At 25.8% G+C, this 23829-nt stretch overlaps 1 protein-coding gene across 14 annotated transcripts in view; it reads left to right on the forward strand.

The window, feature by feature from the left end:
* LOC117177967 (calcium/calmodulin-dependent protein kinase type II alpha chain) overlaps positions 1-23829 on the forward strand; it is a 590749-nt gene that overhangs the window by 480318 nt on the left and 86602 nt on the right. For 9 of the 14 annotated variants that reach the window (XM_033369108.1, XM_033369109.1, XM_033369113.1 and 6 more), the window contains exon 10: positions 3131-3191. In XM_033369108.1, the coding sequence (XP_033224999.1) occupies positions 3131-3191 (61 nt within the window). The remainder of the gene's footprint in view (positions 1-3130; positions 3192-23829) is intronic. The other 5 variants (XM_033369111.1, XM_033369112.1, XM_033369121.1 and 2 more) reach the window with 1 other exon arrangement.

The raw sequence follows: 23829 nt of genomic DNA on the forward strand, positions 1-23829 counted from the left end.
TATTATATTTAAAAATTGCTTGTAATATAATTTTTCAAAACTTTCTAAATTAATCATATAAATTGAAAACCTAAAAACAGCAAAAAAATTGTTTATAATAAATTTTTGAAATCGTTACATAATCCGAGTCGATTGTTTTAAGCAATGCGAATTTTTTCAGGATTTGAGAAGACACCCTGTAATTTGAATTTTATTTTGAATTAAAAAAATATATAAACTACTAAATAACTAAAAATTTCATAAATAAAGGAATAAAATTGTAAACATTATTTCATAATATCTTTTGAAAAAGCTTCTATTTTTGAGCTTTTCTGAAAATAAAAAAAATTTGAAATAGAAAAGATTCAACTTCTAAGGAAAGTGGAAAATGCAAAGAAAATTGACGTAACCTTTTGTTACATTTCTTTGGTCTGGTTTGAGAAAATTGATATGCAAGTTGAAGAAAGCGTTAGTGATGAAGTGAAAAACTTTTCTGCATTGAAAGCTCCTATACATTCCTTGTCAATATCGACATGAGGGCTTTGAAAAACAAGTTTTTCACATCCAGACAAAAGGAGGTCACAATTCCCGAGGTTAAGAAAAAACTAGTTTTAAAAATAAAATATTAAAACAATTTATTATTTAGAACAATAGTTGTCAATACAAGTGCGCGATCACCGTCCTGGATTTTTATTTACTAATTTTAAAAATAAATAACATAAAATTCGATAATAGGACATTTTTATAGAATAGAAGTTTATAACATTTTTGATAGAAGTTCAATAGTTTAAAAATTTACTATATCTTTTTTGGTAAAAAATAAATCGTTCAAAGTTCACCTGTCTTCTTAAATATAGTTATTTTGTTGAAAATTAAACTTCTCAGATGAAAACTCAATGTTTTTATTGGTACTTTATTTCCTAATAAAAAAAACAAAGAATATATAACTTCAGAGCAAAATGTTTTGAATGGAAAAAGTTTATACCATTTTTGATACGAGTTTAATAATTAAAAACTTGATTGTTTCTTTTTGGTAGAAAATGAATCGTTTAAAAATCAATTTTTTTAAATTAATTTTTTCTTTATGTTGAAAATTTCTTCTTTTCGGTTAAAAATTTAATTTTTTGTCTAAACCTCAACTACTATATTCTTTATGTAGTTTTCATCTTTTTTTGTTGTTGAAAATGCCACTTTTTTGGAGCAAAAATTAAACTATTCTTTCGACAATTTTTAAAATGGAATTCAAATTTTTTATATTTATTTGGAAATTTATCTTTGTTAGTTAACAGTTCACCTGAATTTGTAAGTTGAAAATTTAGTTATATTTTTGTAAATTCAACTTTTTAGTTAAAAACTTCATTCTTTTGTTGGATTTTTATTTCCAAAAATTAAAATAAAATTATATTAAACTCCATTAAAGCAACTTTTTAATTGTTAAGAGTTTAGAAAATACTTGATATTAGATAAATAATTAAAAAATTTATCATGTTTTTTTTATATAAAATTAATCTTCTTAGTTGAAAAATCATGTTTGTGTTTCTTAATTTATATTTGTAGGTTAAAATTTAATTTTTTGTTGTTAAACTATTGTTTTTTTGTTCATTATTGATTTTTTTGTTAGAAATTCAACTGTTGTTGTTTGAGGTTTATTCTTTTTTGTTTAAAAATTGAACTGTTTTCTTATTTTTTAAATGCAAGTGTGTTTTGTTGAATTTTAATCTCTTTTGTTTAAAAATTTGATCATTTTTAATAAAATTAATCGTTGTATTTTTCAAATTCAACTAGTAAAGTGATAATTTTTTCCTAAAAGGTATACTTTTTTGTTAGAAAATTTATATTTTCGGTTAAAATTTGTCTTCTGGTTTAAAAATTCGATTCCTTGTTCTGGGATTTTTACTTACTAATATTAAAAATAAATAATATAAAACTTTATAAAAATAAATTTTTAAATGTTTAGAGTTTATAAAATTGGCGATTGTTGGAAATTTAAGTTTTCGGTTTAAAATTTGATTTTTTGTTGTTGTCGATTTAAAATTAATTTTTTTTATTAAAAATTAGTCTTTTTTGTTAAAAAATTGCTTATTTGGTTGAAAATTCTTTTTTTTGTTTATAAATTCATTTTTTTGTTGGCGTTTTACTCCCTATAATTTAATAACAATTATATAAAACCTTATAAGAAAAAATTTTTATATGTCAAGAGTTTAAAAATGTTTTGATATGAGTTAGAAAAATTAAAAATGTATTATGTTCTTTTTAGAAAATTAATTGTCTTGGTTGAAAATTCATCTGTTTGTTAGAAAATTAAATTTTTAGCTTGAAAATTGAACTATTTGGTTAAACATGTAGTTGTTTTGTTGAAATATCAACTAATATATTTTTTGTGCAGTATTCATCTTTTTTAAGAAATTAAACTTCTTTTTGTTAAAGTTTAATCTATTTTTTTAAATGCATCTTTTTCTCTTGAGAATTCTACTGTTTAATCGTTTTTATTTGAAGATTCGATCAAAATCCAACTTTGTAAGTTAAAAATTCAACTAGTCTATTCAAGCAAAATTTTTTACTGAAAATTCGTCTTTTTGTTTAAATTCGACTAGTTTCTTAAAATTTAAGTGGTTTTGTTAAAAACGCAATTTTTCAAATGAAAATTTGATTTCTTGTTTTTGAAATCTTGTTTCGTGCAAATATCAATTGCTACATTTTTAGTTTAGATTATTTTTAGATGGTTTTGTTGAAAATGCATATTTTTTGGTTGTAAATTTAATAAGTTGGGTAAACATTCTACTAGTTTGTTAAAGATTAAATTATTCTGTCGAAAATTAAACTATTTTCTCTAAAAGCCAACAGATATTTTGGCTTGATTAAAACCAATTTAATAGTTAACCGCAATAAACAAAAAATTTTATGTAAAAAACAAATTGTTAGAAAAATGCCTGCAGCAAGATTCGAGCCCAAAACTTCTCGCTGCAAATCCAGGACGCTAGAAACACACGCATCGCGGTTTATGCGTAAACTAAAAAATTTCTTTAAATCGGTTTTCTGGAAAAATTTCGAAAAGGGTCTATTATTACTTTATAAATTATAACCCTTTGTTATTTTGAAGCTCTAGAATTTTTCTTAAATCGCCTCTAATTGTTTTTAATTTTGCTTACAGGGCGCTATTTTGACCACGATGCTGGCAACGCGGAACTTTTCCAGTAAGTATGATACACATGGTAAGTACCTCCGGCCCTCTTCAGCGTTTCATGGACTACGACAGACTGTTTTCACCTTACTTTTTACTTGAGTGACCTATAACCTCTCCATCAATCTATCAACTCATAAAAGATTCATTTATTTATACGTGCATATTCATAGATTGCAAAAAAGCTGTCACCACTCTTTACGCCACTCTCTTTATGGTGACTCATAAAATTGACTGCGCTGCTTTATCTTCAGGTCCGTGTGGTGTCACGCCATTGGCTATTCAAAATCAAAATCTTTACTGAGAGCTTAAACCAAGGATTAGTTAAAGTAGGCGCCGCGAGCGTACAAAGGATGTTTTTGTAGCCTATCAAGACGTTATTAAGTCGTTTGAACCTCTCCTTCTCAGAATTTCACCGTCCCTCGACACTTCCCCTACTTTTGCTTTCCTCAATTTACTTTTCCTACTTTCCCGCCCCTCACTTGCTCATCACGCACTTCCCATCCACTCACTTTTCGTCCAATCACTTCCCGTTTCTTCACTTGAACTCACTTCCACTAATTTTTCCCAATTCCTCTGCCCTCATTATCTATCACTCAACCTTCTTCCCTTCCCTCATTTCCTCGCACCCTACTTTCTATCACGCACCCTTCTTTCTCTCTCCTCATATCTGTTTACTTTCCTTACTTGCCTTAATTCTTCTTGCTTCTGCTCAGTTTCCCAAATTCCCCTGTTTTTTCTCCTCTCGCTTTCCCTTACTCATCCTCCTTTTCCTCCCTCTATTTTCTCTTACATTGCCTATTTTCCTATCATTCCTGCACTACTTCATCTACTTCTCTTTCTCTGATTTCCTTTCTTTTTCCCTACTTTTCCTCTCCCCATTTCTATCTTCCCTGCATTATTTCACGTGCACCCCTCCCCTCTCAGTTCCCGCCTTTCCCCTCACTTTTCCTCTTCTCATTTCCACTTAATTCTATTTCTTTCTTTACTTCTTCTCTCCCTTTCCTTCACTTCCCCTACCTCGATCTCCTCATTTCAGCTACTTCCTCTGCCCTCACTTTCTCTCGCTCACCCTTCTTTACCTCACTTCATATCGTCTCACTTCGCCTAGTCACCCCCTTTCCTCTCATTTCGACTACTTCACTTCCAATCCATTTACTTTTCCTTCAACTTCTCCTGACCACGTTCCCTGCTTCTTATCCCAGAATTTCTCCTCACTTCTCTTACTTCCACTCTTTTCTCTTCCCTTTATTTCTTCTTATTTTCCTTTACTCTCCTATTTTCTTTCCCCTCACTTTCCCTTTCTTACACTTCTTAACCTTTCCTTACTTTCTCTGACATTCCCGTACTCTCCTAAATTTCCTGTTCTACTTCACCTACTTCTCCTCTCATTTCCCCTCACTTGCCATACTTTCCCCTCTCATTTTTCCTTACTTCCCCTACTTCTGCTTTTCTATCTTCACCTTAGTTCCCCTACCTTCCCTTTCTATATTTTAACTAATTTCACCTACTAACTTTCCCCTCATTTCACCTACTACCTATCCCTTCATTTCCTTTCACATTCACTTACTCACTATCCTTGGGAAAAAGTTCGATTTTCTGTCTGGGGCTACAAAACTATAAAAATGAAAAACTAACAAGATGTTATCTGTTGAAAAATTATAAAAAAGGTTTTTTTTTCAAAAAGTTCACTTAATAATATTGACTTAATAATTGGACCAGGGATTTTTTTATGCATCACAAGCAAAAGCTTTAAATGAAGAGAATTTTAAAATCTAAATTTTTTCCAGGAATTTCGCGACATGTTGATCTTAGAAAAGAATGTTGTTTATGAAACGTGTAGATCACATCGAAACACATTTTTGTTATTTACGTTTTTTCCCTTAAAATTAAAATTAGAAAAGAAGGCAAAATAGAATGTTCCGATTTTCATTCAGGAATAAATTAAATTTAGGAAAGTATTTATTAATTTTGAAGGGTGGATATTCAAAAACGAGATAAAGTGACCCTATAAAATTAATTAATATTTGATTAAATTTAGTCAATTATTAAAAGAAAAAACTAAAAATTTCATTTTTCTTATAACCAATTCCGTACTCTTCAAACCATAGAATCTTCCAGCTACAGAATGTGTCTTTATTACAAAAAGGTTTAAAATTAACAAATTATAATTTGTTTTCCAAAATATACAAAGCCTTTTTTTTAATTTAAGATTTAAAAAAGTGCGTTTTCTATTCAATTCTGTTTGTCAAGTTTTTTAAATCCAGCTAGAAGGTAAAATCGAAATTAACATAGAAGCTAACTTTTTTGACATTATTTTTGTTTGCAAAAACAATTTTGGTCGAAAAACGTGTTTCTTTAAATTAAAGAAAAAAAGATGTAATAGAGCATAAATGAGCAAGAGGTCTTTTTTTGGAAATTTGATAAAAACATACATACAAGTTGAACAAACAAATTTAAAACAATAAAAAGATGTCCTTTTTGTAGAAATAGTCTTTTTTATTAAAAAAAATCTATATCATTTTGTTAATTGGTATTTGAAACAGATTTAGTCTCAGCTTTCTTAAAACATATTAATTTTATAGGAAAAGTATAAAAACAAAAATATATGTATTTCGATGTGATTCAAAATTTTGATCTTAAATCAAGATTTTTTCAAATTAAAAAAAAATTTTAAACAAAAATGGTTAATAACTTAATTTTGCATTAACCTATGCCAAAAATAATTTTAGGGCAATATTTTTAAGTTATCTTTTCGCAATTGTACCCAAAAATAATATTAATCTTTATTTAAACTTTTAAAAAATTTTCCATATCATTTAGATACATTTTTATTTGAATTAATAGAAGATATCTTTAGAATGAAATTTTGTTCTGATTTTCATATTTCTTGAAACAGTTTTTCAGGCGCCAAACTTAAATTTAAAAAAACTGAATTTTTTAGAGCATTTCTGAATATAAATATAAATTTTTACTGTTTTTAAATTCATTTCAATTTTTGTATATAGGGACTCAATTCATTTCATTTAGAAAAAGGACTGAAATATAGAATTTTTCTGAATTTTTGTTGATAAAGCAGCAGGTGCTAATCGGCTCTTATTACTCAATGTTACAAATTCGAAACGACTGCCCTTGCACAAAAAAAACTTAGTGAAATTATTATCTAGAGAGAGAGAGAGAGAGAGAGAGAGGCTCGTATGAACGAGGCTGAAAAATGAAAATACTTTCTATTATTTAACTTATGATTTTTAGTAATATTATTATTTAATTTTCAGTTCTGAAAATATAAATATTAAATATTAGCTTAACATATACTTAACAATTGTAAAAAAAGAGAAAGAATTATTTTTTCACCCTCGCTCGACTTGTCAGATAAGATTTGCACTTTTTATTATAATATGTTCATCCCATCATGTGCATCCATGTGAAGTATAAAAAAGATATTAATTTTGAAAAAAAAAAAACGTTTGAGAATTTAAAATAAATAAAGATTCATTTTAAAATTTTCCATTTTCTATATATTTTTTATTTGAAAATCAATTTTAAGTGTTCAACAAAAATAAAATTGTCGATTGTTTTCAAATTATTTTAAACAAAAAAATGGTCATTTTTGGGTAACGTGATTCGTAACAGTGGACTCCAGCAGTTTTTCTAGCAATCTCGTCCAATCTTTCGATCATCGTATAGCCAAAAAGTAAACGAAAATATATTTGGAAAAATTTTATAATGTATCCGAATATGGTAATAACTGTTTTCTACTGAGGATTGTAAAAAAAAACGTAAAATTATTTTCTTAGAAAATAAGTAGGAATTTTCTTCATAAAAAGTACTATAATTGAATAGCATTTATTTTAATTATCTAAAAATTATTATTGATAATGAAAAACGGTAAATTTTAAATAAATTGGTTTGCGGCCCTAAATTCACTTCTTAAACAATAGAAGTACATTGGACCAAAATCAATTTCAATTGTAATCTGGGTTCATAATAGATAGTCGTAATGTGATTCGGGATCGTCGAGTTACCATTTGAGGTCCATGCGCACGTAGGAATGTAATCAATTGGACATAAATTATTTGCTAATGTGTTTCCTGTTTTCATAAATGAACCTATTACACAGAAAATAATTTTCTCTACTTTGACAATTTCATAATAATTAAGTCCAACAGAAAACATTTCTATAAATACAAATATTCAAATCAAAAAGTATTATTCATGACAAATTTTTTAAATAAACTTTAATAGTCTTTTTTTGTTAGAAAATTTTCAATTTTCACAAAAACGAAAATTTCACGTCTGGAAAAAAACACTGTTTTGGTCCACTGGCGAAGACTGAATGATATGTCTTTGGTATTGCTGAAAACCAGGGTGCGGATTGAAACCAGTGTGAAATCTGACGAACGCAGCTCACCGCTCACAGGCGGAGAACCCCGGTTAGCAGAGGCAAGCGTACGCACTCACGCCTGGCCCGTCGGTCGGGAAGAGGGGACGTATGCACGTACGTTGCTACGCATCCCCACTCCTCGACCGACGGGCCAGGCGTGAGTGCGTACGCTTGCCCCTGCTCTAACCTAGCTACCTAGCTACGTTCGTCAGCTAACTTCACAGTGGCTCTGTTCCGATCCCTACTGAAAACTACGTCTTTCTGCAACACTTTCAAAGGAATTATTTTTTAAAATGTGTACATTCCGTTTGGAATGAAAAAGCCCCTAGATCCGTGTGCGTTATAACAAGTCTTTGGACAATGTAAAACGTTTTGTTTCCCTTTTTTATAATGTATAGTCAAGTAATCAAGTAGTTATAAATATAAATGTATATACACATGTCTGTTAATTAATGAGTGTTAGTTTCTGTAAACCCTCACCTCGCCCCTGGCCAATACACTAGTACCACAGCACGTCCTAATTAAAAACTAAAAAAAATTTTTTTTAAATCTTATTTTATTGCGTAGTTTAAATGCTGTAACGAAAATATTTATTCAAAATTAAATCAATATTAGTGTAATTAAAAAGTAAACAAGGATTGAAAGACGAGAATTTTCATTAAAAATAATGAAAGGGAAAGAAAATTAAGTTGGTTTTATTATTTGATTTAATCATTCTCATCAATTTAAAAATTAAAATTTAATAATAAAAATTAAATATTAAATAGGAAAGAAAAGAAAAAAGAGAAAAATTTTATTTTCGACAATAAATATTAAATATTTATAATAATTAAATTACATTTTTTAAACTGTGTGCAATACATCTTTTTTTTATTAATTTCTTTGATTGAAAAAATCTTTTTCGAGGAAAATTAAATCAAATAAATATTTGAAAAAGATGTATTGCATACATATTTTTCTTATAACAAAATGTAATTATTATTAACATTTAATATTTCTATTTTAGAAGTTTTCAACTTGCATGTAAAATGTAAATTATCGATTATTATCCTAAGGTTCCTAAATAAATAAATGACTAGTTGTATGCAGAATTAGAAAAATAATGTTAATTTTTTGCTTGTACAATTTTTCTCAACAAAATTCGAAAATTGTTCTAAAATACTAATTCAGCAATAAAAATTCTACCTCCAGAATTGTTTTCTAATCTCTGAAATGTTGTATTCTTGCAATTTCGGGAATTTTTCCGGTTGCGGGAATTATTTTTTCTTGATAATTCGATCGCTGTAAGGAAATATTTGATATCGAAAATTCTAGAAATTATAAAAAATCCGACAATTTTAAACTCCAAAATAATAAAATTTCCGACCGTTTGATCACATTACGAAATTTTTTAATTCCCAATAATAGCAAATTTCGGAAATAAAATTGCTAAAAGAGGGAAATTTATGAACTCCTGAATATAAATATTTAAAAAATGGTTAAAAATCAAATATAAAATTTAGAATAATAAAAAATTATCTTTATTTAAAGAAAAGTTTTTTATATTATTTATTATTTTTCACTTGATTATTCATAAATTTTTTTTTATTGCAATATTATAAAAACTCGATAATTTTCTAACCTGGAAATTTAAAATTGTTATCAATTTTCTAATTTCAAGAATTTTCGTTTCCGGAAATTCTACAGTGTTGAAAATTCTATTTTTTGGGATTTTTCAGTAGTCCCTTTTCCTCTTTTTCCAATTTTCCTACATATAATAAGGAGACTAGAATTTTTTAAATTTTAAATCAAGTTTATCATTTCTAAATTTGAAATTTAAAATAATTTATTTCTGAAAATGTTTGTATTCGAACAGCGGATTCTACACACCCAGAGTCAAGCCTAAAGAGATCCCAAATAAAAATTTTAATTTCACGAATTATTTTATTTCTAAATTCCCGTATTTAATTCTTAACAATTTTTTGTTTTTTAAATTCTTCCTAACCCTGGATTTTGAAAAAAATTGTATCTAGCGAAATAAAAAATTTACATTTTCAATAAATAATAATAAATATATTCAGAAATAATAATACCATTTAAATCCGAGTTACTCCATAAGTAAATTTTTTAGTAACAAAATATTACTTCAACAAATAAATTTGAAAATAAATGTTTTTAATTGGTTTTATTTTTGTTAAATTCTATTATTTCCGTTATTTGGGACCAACCGATAATTCAAAATTCACAAAATGGATTCTTTATTACTAATCAATTTTCCTATAATATATAATTACCGATGATGAATAAACGAGAAAACAGTTAATTAATTAAATTAAAAATTAGTTCATCATATAAAAATATTTTGTAACTTTTTTTTATTTTGGCCGTATCAGGGTTCGCTTAAATTTGGTGAGCGTGGCCCAAATATTTTTGAGGAGCTAAGTATTTATAATAATTAATAATTTAATATAATTTAGGAATTTCAGGAATTCTGTAATTAAAATATTTCTTTTTTTTACTTTTGTAGCGTCGCGAAATTTATTTTTTCGTATTTTTCAGTCGTCCTCTTTATTTTACAAAAAGATTAAATTCCTTTTCTGAATAATGAAAGATTTAATATTTAAAAGCAGGTTTTTTTAAAATGGCTCAAAGTGAATCGCGTAAAAGTGTATTCTTTCAGAGGAATATAATGTTCGAAAAAAAAAATAAATAAAAAAATATATAGAAAAATAGTTTCAACGTGAAACTGGATACACAAGGACAATCTGAAAAGTGCTCATAAAATCTACAAACAATTCCATTCGCAGAAATTATTATTTTCTCCTTTGCTTTATTTTTAAAATAAAATAAAATTGTATAGTACAATTTTTTTTTTAAATTATGACTTGATAAATATATAAATTTCAGTTTTAGAATGATTACTTCAGTCAAATAATTTTTAAAGAACAATAAAAAATCTGCCTCGGCTTGTATTTGAAGCGAGAACGCCACTATCCGTGATTGTAGCGCTAACCGTTTGCTCCACTCATGGATAGTGTCGGTCCCGGTTCAAATCCGGATAGAGATATATTTTTTTCTTGTTTTTTAAAAATTATTTGGCCGAAGTAATGGTTTTAGAATCGACATTTTTATTAATCTAAAATTTCAAAACCTGCTCTTTAATGTCTTTAAATGGTAATACCTTTTAAAAATAATTGCTTGAAATTAAAGCCCGAGAAACTCTTTTATTGAACTTTTCAGATGTATATTTTTTATTAAAAAATATGATAGATATATTACTTTGAAAGAAAACTCATCAATCTAAAATTGAATTGAAACCGACTTCGTAAGCAAAGACTTTTGATTACTTTCTAAAGAATATCTGGGGCTTTGAAAAATGCGAAATTCAGGAATTGCTATAAGAAAAACTTTAAATAAATCTCAAAAATACTCAGGGCTGCCACATAGTCACTTTTTAAACATTTTGTGTAAGCCAACTTTTTAGACACTTTTTCAGATAAAGTCACTGTAGTCATTTTTTTAAATAATTTTTTTAAAAAAGATTCCAAGAGATTTATATTATATTGTAATAATTTGAAAACATTTCGAAAGATTTTAAAGATTTCATGGTGTTTAAAAAAATTCAAATTAATTTTCAAGAACTTCAAATATTGTTAAAGGAGTTTAAAAGTTTTGAAAGAATTTGAAATGTTTTAGGATATTCCAAATAATCTCAATGAATTTTTTTATAAATTTTAATAATTTGAAGGGTTTCCAAAGGATTTTATAGTATTTTTAAAAATTCAAAGAAATGTTAAATAACTTTAATAATTTGTAAGGGATTCCGAAGTATTTTTCGATGCTTTTAAATTTTTTAATAAATTATAAATAATTATTAAAAATTTCAAAGAATTTCAAAAAATTTTAAAGGATTAGACATATTTTATAGTGATTTAAAAGATTCCAAGACGTTTTTAATATATTTCAATCATTTGGAGCTATTTCAAAGGCTTTTTATATACTTTAAAACATTGCAAGGAATTTTAAAGAACAAAAAAAGTTTCAAAGGATTTCAAAAGATTTCAAATGATGAGAAATATTTTTGAGTAGTTTAAAGGTTTCCAATTGGTTTTTAATAGGTTTCAACGAATTTAAAATGTTTTAGGCTCATTTTAGGGACTCTAAGAAATTTTGAATATATTCCAATTATTTCAAGAGATTCATAAGTATTAAGGACTGCTTTTTAATATTCCAAGGAATTTTTAAAAGCTTTAAAATGTTTCAAAAGATTTCGAAAGATTTTAATGGGGTTGAAATATTTTAGGGTAATTCAATAGACTCAATGATATTTTCAATAGATTCTCATAATTTGAAGGGCTTTGAAAAGATTTTATTGTGCTTTTAAAAACTTCAAGGAATTTTCCCGAACAATTTTCCAGAAAAAATCAAAAAAAGATTCAAGGACTTTCAAAAGGTCTCAAAAGATTTGAAATATTTTAAGGTAATTTAAAAGACTCTAAGACAATTTTAATAGATTTTAAACACTTGAAGTGATTCCAAAGGATTTTAGGTTATCCAATGAATTTTCAAGAGCTTAAAAATTATTTAAAGGATTCCAAAATATTTTAGATTATTTTAAAGGATTTCAAGGAATTTTTAAGATTGTATAATTTGAAGGGGTTTTAAAAGATTTTATTGTGTTTTTAAAAATTTCAACGAATTTTCCAGAACAATTTGCCAGAAAAAATATTCAAGAAAAGTTTCAAGGAATTTCAAAAGGTCTCAAAAGATTTGAAATATTTTAGAGTAATTTTAAAGACTTTAAGACAAGTTTAATAGATTTTCAACACTTAAAGGGATTCCAAAGGGTTTTAGTTTACTTTTAAAAGCTCCAAGAAATTTTAAAGAGCTTAAAGAATATTCAAAGCTTTTGAAATATTTTAGATTGTCTTAAAGGACTTTAAATTCTGATAGATTATAAACACTTGAAAGGATTCCAAAGGATCTTAAGTTATTTTTAAAAGCCCCAAGAAATTTTAAAGAGCTTGAAAAATATTCAAAGGATTTGAAATATTTTAGAGTATTTTAAAAGTCTCCAAGACATTTTAAATAGATTTCAATCATTTAATAGGATTTCAAAAACTTAAAAAGATTTTAGGGTAATTCTAAATTTTTAAATGAATTCTCAAACGATTAGAAATATTTTAAAGGATTTTAAAAGATTTCACACGAATAAAAAATATTTTAGGGTATTTAAAAAGACTCGAAGATATTTTAAATAGGAGATTTCAATCATTTGAAGATATTCCACTGGGATTTTTGAGTACTTTTATAAATGCCAATAAATTTTCGAAAACTTTAAAATGCTTAAAACGATTCAAAAAAATGTCGAAATGTTTTAGTGTATTTAAAAGGTTTCCAATTAATTTTAAGGGCTTAAAAGGATTTTAATGATTTCAGGGTATATTTTAAAGTTAGAAGGAATTTTTAGGATATTTAAAATATTTTAAGGGAATTCACATATTTTGAAAGAATCAGAAATGCTGTAGATTTCAACGATTACAAGGTTAGATTATCCCTTTTTGAGCAGAAAGTGACAAATTAGTATGGACGTATGGCCGTGCGGTATTATAGACCGCACGTTCACACGTCTGATATTTGGGCTTCTCTCCTTATTACTGTAAAATATTTAAAATAGAAAAAGTTGATGAAATTAAAAAACGAAATGTTTACTTATGGTGAAGATTTTTTAAAAGGAAAAATAATTAATTTGCATTCCCTTGGCTGGATTTTTGTTGCTAAAATAAAAATCAATTTGAGAGTAATATATTTTTTCTCGGTACACATGCATCTGTAAAGTAAGAGACTTTCCTAGTGGAATGCTTTAGTGTTGGTGAGAAAATTGCATGAAACTCAGTATTAAATTCCCCCTAGGCGTCAACCCTGTCAGGGGCCTTTGCATTTTCCACCACGAGATTTTCCACGACTACTGAAAATACGAACATGGCCTGGAAACATTACTCTGAAATAGTTTCTAAATTATGTCATTCGCTTTAAGCCATCTCGCGGATAATGTAAATAATTTTTCATTTGATTTTAAAGAACAATTTATTTTGAAGTAGGGCATTATATAAATTATTTTGGTGCGAATTTCATTTTATTATTAGCAGTTTATTTCAGATACTTTTTTCAAGATAGTAAACAATATCCTTTTTCTTAAAAAATTTTAGTAACGTGATTGTTCTCAAGAACCTGATTGTTTGCAAAAAATTACGAAAATCGAACATTTTAATTTATTTTGGGTTCATTTTTAAGGAGTAATTTTTACTTTTTTCATCTTCAAAATATGTTGAAAAGGATTTTGGAAGACTTCAAAACAATGTCTTTAATTTGACAAGATTGAAAAAAATGAAGAAAAACTGAATTATTTCAAAAGATATTTTTAGTTTTCGAAAAGATTAAAAATTTATTTATATTTTGAGAAGATTAAAAAAAACCCCAAAAAATTGAAAGAATAAATTTTTTTAAGATTCCTAAGATTTTATTTTGTTTTTAAATGAAATTTTGAAGATTATTTGTAAATATTTAACAACATTGCGAAAGATTTTTAAAATTTTCAAAAAAGAATCTGTAAGATTTTAAGACAATTTTCTAAGATATTTTGAATTATTGAATAATGTTAGGAAGAATTCAAACAATTCTAAAAGATATTTAGAAGATTTAGAGACTTTAAAATGATTCAAAAAATTTGAAAAGATTTCGAAACATTTCAAATGATTTCCTAAAATTTCAAAAATGAGTTTAAGGTATTATATAAAAAAATTCGAAAGCTTAAAACATTTTTAACAATTCAAATAAGTGTAAGAGACGTTCAGAAGTTTTTAAGAGTTTAAAAAATAATTCAAAACCTGCAAAGAGTTCCAAAAATTTCTTCAAATGTAGATCTTCAGAAATCGAAATCGAATATTTTTATGTAAACTTTAATAAAAAAATTCGAGCACCTTCAACAAGAAGGGATACTCAACAGTTTGGAAAAGACTAAAAAATTATGTAAAACTTGAATATAATTTTTTTTTAAATGCAGATTTTTAAAGATTTCAAAAAAGATTCAAAAGCTTTTTAAGGCTTCCGGATGGTTTGAAGACGATAAATTTCGTTTAAGATTTCTTGGAATATTTGTATCTATTTTTCATTTAAAAAGAAATAATTTTTAAGAACATTTGAAGAGATTAATGATAAGGAAATATGAAAAAAAAGTTTAAACATAACTAACATTTTGGAGAATTTTTAATTAAAATTTTGAAGCTCTTCAAGGATTTTGAAAGGTTTCATGACATTGAAACAATTTTCTTGAGATTTCTGGGGAAATTTGAGCTTATTTATTATTCATTAGTAAAAAAAGAATTTGAAATATTTGTAGTCAATTATTTTCATTTTCCTGAATTAAAAAAAGATAAAATACAAATCATTTAAAAAGATATTCAAAACATATATAAGTTCAAGAAAAATTTACAAATGATTTACAATTCGAAAATATTTCAAAAAGTTTAATATAAAATGTCAACTTTTTAATATTTTATAAAAAATATGTTTTTTAAATTTCAGAAGATTTCTAAAAATATCGAAAAAGATCTGAAAGATTTTAAAGCAATTTTTTATTTGCGCAGACTTTTCATAATTTTACGTGTAATTTTATGCGCTTCATTAGTTATTTATGAATTAAATCAAATATTTTTAAATTTATTCCAAGTTTTTTCCCAAAATTTTGCAAAAACCTTTGAGTTCAAAAATTTATACTTTTTTGAGATATCTGAAATGTTTTAAAATTTGTTTAGAACTTTCTCAAGAATCTTAAAAAGATTGTATTTACATAACCTCAAAAAATAAATACTTTTTCGAAATTTCTATTTCGCATTTAAATGTACTTTTTTCCTAAAATTATAATTTGGCTTTTTTAATTAAAAATGAAACTGTTTAACTTGAATTAATTTGTTTAAGTTTAGAATTTAACTATTTTTATATTTTTTGGTTCAGGGTTCATCATTGCAGTCAAAAATTCATATTTTGTTCTTCTTGACTGTTGGACAAAATTCCATCTTTGGTGAAAATAGCAACTGGTTAACATTTTTTTTTGTTAAAGATTCAATTATTTTGTCGAAGATTTTTTTTAGATGAATCAAACATTTTTTTATTTATAATTTAAATATTTGTTGGTTAAAATATAAACTATTACATTTTTCGTTATGTATTCATATTTTTAAAATAAAAATTCAAATATTTGGTTGAATAACCTTTTAAATATTTTTTGTTTATTCCATCTTGAAAACAAATAACCGAATAAATAAAAAAATAAATAGTTATTCGAAATTTGTGTTTTGCATTAAAAATTATTTTCCCCTTCGAATAAAAAAACTACATACGCTCGAAAATGTTAGGGACTCAACATTTTTTGGGAATCTGTTCTTTTGAACTGTATCTCTAATTAATTATATTTGTCACTTTTAAAGTGATGTCATAAAAGATAATTTTTTTAACATTCAGTGTATTTATTTTTTGCAAACCCAAATACAAATATCATTCATATAGGTTGCTTTAAAATATAAATTAATAATTTACCAATTTTATTTTTATTTTTTAAATACCTTACTGGTGCTTAAAATACTTAAATTTTTTTATGAACATAATCGAAATGCTTATACGTTTCTCCCTCGAAAATGCATATAATATATGGATGTGCATTGGGCGAACATAATTATTATAAATCACAATTCAGGTCTGGCTAGTCAAATTTTTTCGAAATTTCATTGTTCATATCCTTCCCTCCTTTCCTTCGAGTTTTCCACTCACGTTCGCTAAATGTCGTCGCAAATAACATTGATGTTGCTTCATTGTGTAATATGTGATTAATAGTTACTAAGTAAATTATTTATGTTCAAAGCAATTTGAGTAATTTAATTTATCTACAAATAATTTTCCATTTAATTGTTTTAGGAAAAATTTATAAATAGTTAACTTAATTATTTGAATCAAAATAATTTTTTGTGAAACTGAACCCGATTTATGGAAAGAATAGCGAAAAATTCTTTTCATTCAATTTCGGATTTCAAGGACGTGAGTGATGACTGATAACTTTTTAGATACAGTTTTCTGAAGTATTTCTGAAACTGCCTGAAGTGGGTTGAAGGTGCTACGCAATTTATATATTTTTTTCATTGAAAATATTTATATAAATTAATGAATATTTTATTAAAAATTGTATGAAACTTTACGACACTTGTCACTATGTATACACTGCACACAAGTCCCGCAAGTTCACTTTTACAAAACAGAAAAAAATAACCATGTCAGGCTGCATTCTATCATAGAAAAATCATTATTGATTTTTTTAACCATAACTTCATTTTAAATCAATTCTTCAGTATTTTAATATTTTTAGTAGTATAGCTACACTGATTATGGAACATGGTTCTGTTCCAGGCTAAATGTCGGTAAAACTGACTGTCGGTAACTGACCGGTCACTGCTTTATCGACCTTTAGTATGGAACAAAACCGTGTTCCAGAATCAATTCAGCTATACTATTCTTGTATTTTCCGAAAAAAATTTATCTTTAAAATTTATCACTTGATGTAAGTAAATTTTTATTAAATTTAACATCAAAATACAATACTTTAACTGCTTTTTTGTACCTAATATTATTGAGAATTCAGTCTGAGTATCAATTCATAAAAAAAGATTTTAAGAATAGAGACGACTTTTATGTGACAGAATTAATCATATTTTGTATTCATTTAAAAAGTAGTTTTGAAAAATTTTGTCTCAAATTTAAAAAAAATCTTGTTTTAGTGAATTTTGTTTATTTTTGCATCAAGCACGCTTTTCCATTTCCATTACTTAGTCACGGGAAAGAAATTTATACTTTTAGAAAATAGATATTTAGAATGTAAGTATTTGAATTTTTGTTAGTTTAGAATTGTAAGTATTAAGCTTTCTCAATGACTAATGTAACATTTTTGTGATTAAAAATTTTAATTTTATATCTTAAAGTTAAATTTGTCGACCTCTCTAAATCCTTCATTTATTTGCATAGGTTTATTAATAATTATTGTTATGTAACAATTATCAAAAATATAAATAATCCTGTGTAAATATTTTTGAATTTCCATGCATCGTGATTTCCATTTTTCGAGTGCAAGTAGATTTTCACTATTAGGAAAATTCCTTACATTCATATTTTTAAAATCGATCAATTTGATTTGCATCGTGAAAATATTTTATTGAATGAGTTTTTATTTATTGTAATGCTTAACATTCTAGAATATTTTGTCATATTATGAATTCAAAAACTGGGGTTTTAAAGTAATAAAAGTTGTATAAATAATATTTCGCATTTTTTTTTTAATTTGACTTTCTTTTTTATGAAATAATTTATTATAAGATTTTTAAGTCTGTTCATCCTAAACTAAACATGAGGTTGACAAAAAAATGCATTGATTTTTTATGACACCCAAGTAGCTCTTATTAATTTCCAATTTATTTAAATTTCACTAATTAAAAAATATCACACATTTTTGTCAACCTTTCTTTTTAAACGGTATTTTCAACTTAATTTTGTTAGAAAAATATTTAAATTATTGTCTCTGCATCTAAAAATGATCTAGATTTTCTGATAGTTGTAACGGTTTTTCAGATAATCACAAAAAACAAATGAAAAAGCTAGGAAAACTGAGGTTTTTAGGAAAATTATGATACTTTAAAAATAACTTTACCTTTTTTAAGCAAACAATAGGTTATTTTCTTCATTTTTTAATTCTGAAGAAAATTAAAAAAATAAATCCATTCTACTATTTACTGTTCTTGAAATATAGTGAAAATCAAAAGCGAAAATAATGTAAAAGAAACTTTTCTCTTGAAAAAATTGTTGGCTATTCGTTTAAAAAATTATTTATTTTCGAAAATAATTATGACTGCAACCTGCTCTTTTGTCATTCAGATGATAAATCTTTCACTCTTTCAAAATCTGCCGACATTTTTTTAATTTTCATGATTTTTGAGTGAAAAATTTTTGTAATTTTTTTTCTTTGTCAATGACAGGCAAAAATGTTTTGAGAAATATTGAAAAGTAGTAAAGGAACTTTTTGAAGATAATTTAAAGGGGAAAAAGTTTGCCACGTAAATTTTTTTTTGACATCTGGCGATTTTTTTGAAAAAAATGAATATTTCTTAATTAAAATAAGTGCTAAATTCTTTACCAGAAACAAAAAAGGAAAGTTCAGTATCTTAATTACAGTGAAACTCTTCTATAGCGTCGATTTTGGGGCTGACGGTGGGTGGGAACTAACTCATTATAGCCCGCTCCGCTTTTGTTTGTTCAAGCCTGAGTGACAACCGTGGATACCGCACGCCCCACACAGCTCCTGTTATACCTAGCTACGGCGCGGGTTTAATTCTCGGAAGGGCTATAGAAGGGAAGGCTATTGAAGGGTTTCACTGTATTTGTAAAAAATACAGCATTTAACAAAAATTGCCAAAATTTGTTTTCAAAACAAAAATTGTTTACACTTCGTAAAATTTAAGTAAAATCAATTTTTTATAGTAAATGTCAAAACCTGAGGTTCAGGATTTTATTTCAGCAATTTTCCGAAATTAATCAGAAGCAAAAACTTATTATTTTCCCTATATTTCAAAAACGGTGAAAGTTGAAATAAATTATTTTTTTGGTAGTTTTCTTCAGAATTCAAAAGCGGAAAAGTCACTTAACATTTGTTTAAAAAGTGTTTTTTTTTTAATATTATGGTTTCCATAAAGCCCTAATTTTTCGTGTTCCTTGTGTCTGATTAATCACAATTTAATTTAGGAAAATTTCCAGAAATTTGAATTTATAATTAATATCAAAAGTAGCGCTCCGTGCTTCACTTTTTAAACGTTTAAACAATTTCAATAATTTATGAATTTAACTAAACTTTAATGTTTAATTAAGATATTATTATTTAGTCTATAAATTATCAAAATTGTGATCCCATTCGTCTCTTTTACTTTTAATTATTATACAAAAAAATTTTGTGTTGAGCTAATTTTTTCGTTGGGAGAAAAATTAAATTATTTGGATGAAAACTTAACAGTTTGGTTTCAAAATGATCCTCTTTGGTTTAAAATTCAACTATTTTAGGAGAAAAATCTAAATAATTGGTTGAAAATTCACATTTTCGTGATGACTTTTATTTTACATCTTGACTAAAAAATCTAGGCTAAAAACTCAACTCTTTTTGTCGTAATTTAATCTTTTTTAGTTAAAAAACAATTTTTTGTTAAAAAATTAATCTGTTTTGTTTAGAATTGTCCTATTCTGTGGAAACTTCTTATTTTTTGGTTGAATACAATTTTTTTTATAAAAAAAATATATTTCTTTCTTCACATATCAATTATTAAATTTCACAATTAGAATTATTTTAATTTTTTTGGAATTAGAACTAACTGGCTAAAAATTGAACTAATTTCTTGAATTTTTTTTTTCTTTTGAAAATTTTGAATTAAAAATTCATCATTCTGGTGGAAAATTAATATTTTTGGTTAAAAATGCATCTCTTTGCTTGAAAATTTCTTTCTTTAATTAAAAATGTAACTAGTTGTTTAAAAATTTAATTTCTTGGTTGAAGATTCACCATTTTAGTTTAGGATTCATTCCATTGACTGAAAATTGAACTATTTTGTTGAACATTCATTTTTATGTTCTTGAAAATTAATTTTTTAACTAAAAATGAAACTATTCCATGTTAAGTTTACTTTTTGTTAAAAATTGTAACGCTTTTGTTAGAAATTTGATATTTTTAATCAAATTTACAGTTGTTTGATTAAAAATTAATCTGTCGTGTTAGAAGATTCAACTATTTTGTGGGAAATTCGTCTTTTTTGGTTTTATTCAACCGTTTATAATTAAAATTTTAAAGATTAAAAGTATCAATTATTACATTTTTTATTAAAATTATTTATTTTTTTTCATTGTTAAAGAAATCAACTATTCCATTATTGGTTCAAAATTGATATTTTTCACTTGAAAATTCATGTTTGAGAATGTATCTTTTTGTATTAAAAATAATCTTTTTTGGTTGAAAGTATAATTTTTACCTAAATAATCACCCATTCGATTTTTGGGTTCAAAAATAATTGTTTTCAGTTGAAAATATAACTATTTGGTTGAAAAATCATGTAATTTGTTAAAAATTTGATGTTTTTGTATACAAATAATCTTCTTTGTTGAAAATTCATATTTTTAGTAAGAAATTCAAATATTTGGTGTTGAACTCATCGAGTTTATTAAAAGTAAAATATTTTGACGGAAAATTTTAGGAATTTTGAGCATTTCAAATTGATTTTCATGTAGTACCCACATTCAGCAATGCCGTACTCAAATTCAGTAATATGATACCCACATTCGGTATTATGATACCCACTTTCAGTATTATAATACCCAGTTTCAGTTGGTTTCAAATCATCTCTTATATTTTGAACAATAACATGAAAAACTGAACTATGCAATGTTAGTTTAAGTGAAAAAATCAGTTAAAAACAATGTTTAAACAAATTGTTTAAACATTATACCGGTGAAACACGGAGCACTAATTAGAAGATATGAGTGAAGAGCATTTCATAGTCGCGATCATAATTTCAGCGCAATGTCGACATGAAACGAAACCAAAACACGCCACACAATAATTAGTCATATCACTCTAGAAACAAGCCAAAATAATCTCCGACTATTGCAACGATTAGTTGTAATATAGAGGTAAAAGCGACGTTAACGAGATTTTTGTGTGTTTGTTCCCTTGACTTCCATTACCACCCGCGAACCATTCCACAATTGACCAATGACCATTCAACCAATTGAAAATCTCGTTGACCCACGCTGTGATCCGAAGAAAGTGGTAAGACGTGTTACCAATTTTCTATGTTTTATTACTGAAAACGCCATTCCTCGTCTTTTTATTTTTTTCTTCATTAATTTATTGATTAATCTCCCATCATCTCCTCGAGAAAATCAATTTTTTAACTTTTAATTCCATAAAGATCAATTTTTAATTAAATCTTATCAGATAATTTGAAATTGTAATGGGGTTATTTCATGTTTTCAAATAAAATTTTTGTCTGTTGAAATCGAAAGAACAGTGAAGATTGAATATAATTACTTGAGGAAAACGGTTTAAAAGTAGGGTTAAATTTTTTTAACGTTTAAAAATTATTCTTTTTAAATTTTTCGCGGGAAGATGAAGCATACTGATTGGATAGGCGTAGTAAGTAAGCTTCAGTCTGATTGGCACAGTTGACGAACGAATGGGAGATAATCGTTCACTAGGTGGCGCTAGCGAACTTACAAGAGTGCCCGCGAAATTCAAACTCAAATCAAGCAACGCAAAGTTTTGTAAACAAAATTATAAAAAATGAGTGGAACATATGAAGTTAAAATTATTAAAAAATAAAAAGGAGGCTCAAAGTTATATTCATTTTTAGTTTTAATACAGAAATGGGTTATTGTGAAAAAAATTCTCGAGGTGGTGATGGAGATGAGATATCTTTTATCTAACGGTTTGGTGTTTATCCCTATTTAATATTTCCGCTTTTACAAGGAAATTACACGTTTATCTTTGATTATAAATCTTAATATTTATGGTCTTTATCGCTTTTTGTAGTTTAATATTAATGTTATTTACTGTATTATAATTGTTATTTGTTTATAAATATGTAATTGTTTGTGTAATTATAATAATATTTGAATGTATTAATATGAATGTTGTTGTCGTCTTGCATTGCACGATAATAAATAGTGGGGGCACCATGGGAAAAAAGGTTTTTTAATTTAAAAAAAAATTATAAATGATATATAATACTTTTATTTTGAAATTATAATTTTGATCCGAAGTGAGTGTTAAAATAAAAATAAAATTGAACTTTTCATAGGGATTTATAAGAGAACATTTTTGAATTAGAAACAAATATTGATTGTTTATAACAAAGTTCACATTTTTTAAATAAGCAATTTTGTTTTCTTGCAAGTGCTCACATTTATGTACAACTTAAAAACATTTGACCTATTTTTTTATATAAAAAGTACGGCTTTTTAACTTTGGAAGGCAATACAAAAAAAGAATTTAAAAAAGTGGAAATTAACTCTCTAACTCTTCACCTTTTAAATCGATACAAAGAAAGCTTGAATAATAAATATATTGTTAGATTGTAATAAAATGGAGGGGGCATTTTTTGGTGAGAACTAACTTTCTGACAATTGAGATGATAAATGGTTACCAAAAAAATTTAGAATAAAAAATAATATTAGCTAACCAGAAAATGCAGGCATTTTTCATGTTACTCAATAAGCTCATTTGGACGTGATAAAAGATTTTTGGACATGACAACAAAAATTAGACGTTCAGGAAAAATCAAAATTTCATTTTGAAAAGAAAGAGCTAATTTATTTATGATAGCTATAAAAAATAAAAAAAAGGTGATAAAAAATTTTTTCTTTAGGATGTGTATTAGAATTTAAAAAAAAATGTTAGTGAATTATCTTTTTTTTAAGTTTGGTGCTTTAAGCCATTACGGCTCATTACCTTTCACTCGATTAATAATTTTGAAATAAAAAAGAATATTTAGAATGTTTTATTATTTGATAAAAATGGTTAATTTTTTAAAATAATTTTTGTTAAACAAGTACAAATTTCTTAAAATTTTATCGCTGATTTCGTCCTTTTGAGTGGAATTAATTTTAAAAAGCACAATAATAATAGATAAATGAACCATTTCTTTAATAAGAAATCTTTTTAATGTTGTAACATGCTAAATATTATTTGTTAGGAGTGTATTAAATTGCATGAAACATACGAGTATGCAAGTAAAAAATTCCAGATTTTCGAATACTTTCATGATAAAGTTATTAAAAGAAAAATATTCCAAACCAGAAAATGTTGATTAAAGTTCTACTCAACAGAATACAGATTTGACTGAAAATCCTTCATATTAAAAATATTGTTTTTTATAATCATTTAAATAATACACAATTTAAATAATCCTCGCTGGATTTTTTCACTGTAGCATGAAAATCCGATGCTTGCAAATATTAATTCATGTTGGATTGTAAAGCACTTAAACAATTCACATCCTTCTCTTTTCTCTCTTCCTTCTTTATAAATAAACTATTATTTAAAAACAAATTTTTTACTATTTTTTTAAAACTTTTTTTAAGCTATTGTATTTCCCTTGAAACCAATATTTTTCCTAGTAGCCAATTAAGTACTATAATTTATAAAAAATATTATCCAGATTCCGTTTTCCCATAA

The sequence above is a fragment of the Belonocnema kinseyi genome, chromosome 8 (genome assembly GCF_010883055.1).
Source record: "Belonocnema kinseyi isolate 2016_QV_RU_SX_M_011 chromosome 8, B_treatae_v1, whole genome shotgun sequence".
In the NCBI taxonomy this organism is placed as follows: Eukaryota; Metazoa; Arthropoda; class Insecta; order Hymenoptera; family Cynipidae; genus Belonocnema; species Belonocnema kinseyi.